This window comes from Cryptotermes secundus, unplaced genomic scaffold (assembly GCF_002891405.2).
Source record: "Cryptotermes secundus unplaced genomic scaffold, Csec_1.0 scaffold323, whole genome shotgun sequence".
Classification (NCBI taxonomy): domain Eukaryota; kingdom Metazoa; phylum Arthropoda; class Insecta; order Blattodea; family Kalotermitidae; genus Cryptotermes; species Cryptotermes secundus.
This window is the reverse complement of record NW_019738961.1, coordinates 1,990,878-1,995,391: the sequence shown is the minus strand read 5'-3', so window position 1 is coordinate 1,995,391 and position 4,514 is coordinate 1,990,878. Positions and strand designations below refer to the sequence as shown.

The 4,514-nt window shown below is 47.4% G+C and overlaps 1 protein-coding gene across 3 annotated transcripts in view; it reads right to left on the bottom strand.

Annotated features, from left to right (window-relative positions):
- LOC111871434 overlaps positions 1 to 4,514 on the bottom strand; it is a 297,382-nt gene that overhangs the window by 93,409 nt on the left and 199,459 nt on the right. For all 3 annotated transcript variants that reach the window (XM_023864549.2, XM_023864548.2, XM_023864551.2), the window contains one exon: positions 3,226 to 3,454. In XM_023864549.2, the coding sequence (XP_023720317.1) occupies positions 3,226 to 3,454 (229 nt within the window). The remainder of the gene's footprint in view (positions 1 to 3,225; positions 3,455 to 4,514) is intronic.

Below are 4,514 nucleotides of genomic sequence, written 5' to 3'. Positions count from 1 at the left end.
GAACAAGTTGTCATGTAATTAAACATTATGAATTCAGAAAATGGAGGTATCGCTCCACTATTATTTTACCTAGGCCCTCACGAGTTACGAGCAATTTAAGCCAAAGGAGAGAACGCACAAGAAGTGTTATGCCATGCGTACATTTTCTAATTTGTTGTTTACTTACATAAAACGGAGCCCAGAACTGGTTCTCAAAATAGTCAGCACTACACTTCACTCCGATAGAGCGGAGCAGGCCTCTCTGGCTGTACGTGCGCAGCCCGCTTGTCGGAAGCTCTTTATAATTTCTATCAGGCTACACGTGTTCGTGGAGCTCTCTTCATTGGCTCAATAAGTCTCTCTGGTCATCCCAGTCCTGTCAGGATCATTCAAGATAAACTTCCTAGCGGCAAGCATGAAGGCAGAGGTGGCCAGACGCACTACAAGCAGCTGCAGCATGGTCGAATGAGGTCAATGCTCCCTATTTTCAAGTTCCGCAAGTACAATTATAGACTCGTCACAATTAAACAGTCGGTATAGCGACGGGCAACTGGCCGGGTTCGATTTTCGGCAAGGCAAAATTTTTCTCTTCTCCACAGTGTCCAGACCCACCAGTCTCCTATTCAATAGGTACCAGGGGTGATTATCCCGGGGATGAAGCTGCAGAGGCGTGAAACTGACGGCTTACTTCCATTTAGCGCTGAGGTCAAGAACGGCGAAGCTAAACCTCACCACTCTCCCTCGTCCAAGGAGTCCAACCGTCTGTGTAATAGAGGTTACAAGACTGAAGAACAGACCACGGCCCTACAAAGGGCTGTAGAGTCATGGATTGGCCGCGCCATAGCTCAAGAGGTTAGTCGCTGGCTTCCCACCGCGGCGTCCCGGGTTCGATCCCGGGTCTGGTCAAGTGGGATTTGTGGTGGACAAAGTGGCGTTGGGACCGATTTTCTCCTAGTACTTCGGTTCCCCTGCCACTCTTCATTCCACAAATTGCTCCACAATCACCCTCACCTGTCATCTGGGGCTGGTACAATAGGCCAGAAGTTGCCGCAGTACAAGGGACTTAGTCCCACCGCAGTAGCATTAAAAAAAGGTAGTAACAGGTAAGGCCGGTCACGGTAGCCGAGCGGTCTAAGGCATGTACTGTCTTCGCTCGCTTGGAAACCGGGATCGTGGGTTCGAATCCCACCCAGGGCATAGATGTTTAGTTTGTGTGTGCGTTTTTCTGTGTCTGTGTACAGCTAGAGGCCTTGCGACGAGCTGATCACCCGCCCAAGGAGTCCTACCGATTGTGTAAGATCTAGAAAAACCGAAGTGAAAGGAGCAGTTAATGGAGGTAGGCGTAGGCCTACTGGAGCTGTAGTGCCAGGGGGGGGGAAGAAAAAACAATAGGTAAAATTGTCCTTGTACTTAACTAATTAGGCAGTACACCATGAAGGTGTATGGGGGAGTGGATGTATAGATCCATATTTTATTGACCTCAGCACTAAATAGAGGCGAATGGTCACCTTCATGCCCCGGTCGCTTTACACCCAGGGAAAGAGCCCCCGGCACCAACTGGATAGGAGGCTGGGTGAACCCCAGAGCCGGTCTGGACGACGTGGAGAAGAGAAAATTCTTGACCCAATCGGGACTTGAAATGAGACCCCTCCGTCGTCTACCCCCTAGCCAGTCGCTATACTATCCCGGCTCCTCTCCACGATACAGTGCTTAAATTAATTAAGCACAGGAAAAAGATACTTTTATTTTTACTTTTACCTATTTATATTGAACACCAGACGGCCTAAATACAATTACGTACAATTGGTTGCAAAAAGTCCGTTGAAACTGTAGGTACAAAAGTCAGATGGACAGGCGGAGATCAGGAGTCCATGAGAAGACATTTCGTCTATGGGACGATAAAACGTAGGGTAAAGTTGTCCCTACGCTTATTAATTAAGCACTACTCAATGAAGACGTATGGGGGAGTGGATGTATAGTTCCACATTTTCTTGACCTCGGCTTCACGCCCCTGCCACTTTACCCCCAGGGAAAGAGCGGCCGGCGCGTAAGGCTGACCTCACCGCCATCTGTAAGCCGAATGCCTTGAGAGAATGTGTGAGCCTCCCCGTCTCACAGCCCTACGCGCCTCCACGGCCTGTTAAAGGGATAGCTTTACGTTTTACCTTCTATGGGAACGAACATAGCCTAAGAAATGAGACGCAGCAAGGCAGCCGCTCAAACATGAGACAGGACCGTAACCTGTCACTGGCTTATCCAACCCCCGGGTTCAAACCTCGGCACGAGTAATTGTTGTTACCCTCACTTAAATTGTTCGTGGCTCTTCTCAGTCTCTTAAAGGCAAATACTGGGACATTAAAAGGTAAATAACTGGCGATATACATGAGACCCTTAGCCTCCTCGTAGAGATAGAGCTCCACCCTTCCTTAAACATCGGTATTAGATTAAGGGCAAGTGGACCGAGTCATGCCCCTGTCGAAAAAGTTGTGCTACCCAATGGACAGGAGGAGGCCAGAATAATGGGAGGGGGGGCATAAAGTTTCCTCTGCGCCTCTCAAATTATCACACCATGAAAATATATGGGAGAGTGGAGGCACAGCTCCATCATTACTCTCGGTACTAGATGGAGGTGGCCAGCTTCACGCTCCTGCTACTTTACCGCCCGGAGAACAGATCCCGGTATCCATTATATAGGAGGTTGATAAGGGCCCAAAGTCGGGTTAGGCGCTATGGAGAAGACAAAAATCTCTTAGCCAGAAATAGTACCCTACCCGTCCAGTCGATACCTGTAGCTATACCGACTGAGCTATCCGGCTCTTGTATTTACGGGTAGAGACAAAAAGCCAAGTCGATCAGCCAGAATTCGTCTGCCGAAACCGACGAAAATAATATCAGAATCTGAGATGTGGCCATTTCCAAACTGAAAGACTATTATCAGTTTACTTAAATATCTAATGTCTATCGGTGAGACTAAGGTGAAGAGGGCTCTCCTGTCTTCTCTACAGCGTCACAACTAGCTCTGAGGTCCGCTCGGGTCTCCTATCCAATGGATACCATTTTCGTTTCCACGGGAGTAAAACGGCAGGCGTGAGGATGAACTCTCACGTCCATCCGGTATCCGGGTTAAGAATGTGCGACGCTCACTCCTGCACGTCATCATGGCGCGGTGCCTACCCTTCATAGCCACCGCTGTGAGAACCACAGATTAATAACAACTGCTTGCACATTCTACGGGGAGAAACTCACCATTTTGAGCGTTTCCTCAGGTCGCAGGAGGTAGAACATGGACTGGAGGTGCTGCTGGATGTCGGAGCCACTCGCGCTCACACGCCGACCGTGGTGGCCACCGTTACTGCTTACGTTACTATTGTTGCCACTGTTACTGTTAGTACTGTTGCTGGCACAAGGGCGAAGTCGCTCGTTGGGCGGCAGTACCAGTGCGGCACCCTTCCCCGCGAAGTAGCACTCACTGAGACTGCAAAAGAAGGAAGAACACACCTGTTACAGGTCCACACTTATCTTCACTTGTGTATCATGATTGGTGGTATCTGGCCGTCAACACAACGATAAAAATAAAAATAAACCAATCGAACTGCTCACATTGGTTTTATTCGATAGTTGCTATAAGTTTCGATCCGCATATGGGACCAACTTCAGGTAGTCTCATAAGTCTCCTGTCCACACTGTAACCAGGAACAGGTGCGACATAAACGCCCATACAGAAGAAATACACAGTACACCATATTAAAAAAAACCATGACGACATAACCAACAAGATTAAGCGAGAACAAACAAGAAACGAATACGAATATCGTGAATAGCTTCTATAGCATATAGTACGTATAACAGCGACTACCTACAATGCGGGACGAAAACAACACAGAATTTTACATTCAATGACAAACAAAACAAATTCCGTGGCCTGTAGTCCGCAAGCGAACTATACCGACAGAGCGACCGCCTCTTGTCGGCGAAGTTAACGCCAACTATTGCGGACAGAGGGTGTCACGTGGTCAGTGCAACGAATCCCTACGGCCGTTAATCTCGGTTTTCCAGACCGCAGCCGCTATTTCCTTGCAATAGCTTCTCAATTATTCTTATGAGGCTGAGTGGACCCCGTTCCGGACCCACTACTTCTCAGAAAATCTGGTAGCGCCGGGAAGAGAACCCGCGACCTCTGGATCTGTAGCCAGGAACTCGGACCACTAGACCACAGAGACAGTCCATTCAAAGACATGAGAATTTAAATAATTTTAAAATTATAAATATTCCTGCAACTTCGTGACGGTTGCATTGTGATGAGTAGCCATAACACAGGCCAACAGCTGTTTTGGTGCCGGGGTATTTGGAGCTGATTTCATATGAATTTGATGCCCTGAATTCAAATATGGCATTAGTTTTTGCCTAGGAGCTCAAATTTTTAAGATATAACATTTTGGTGAAATATACGTTACACTATTTTAAGTTAAATCAGTGGATCAAATAAAAAAACTCAACATGGAATTTTTATTACTATATTATAATTATATTTTTAT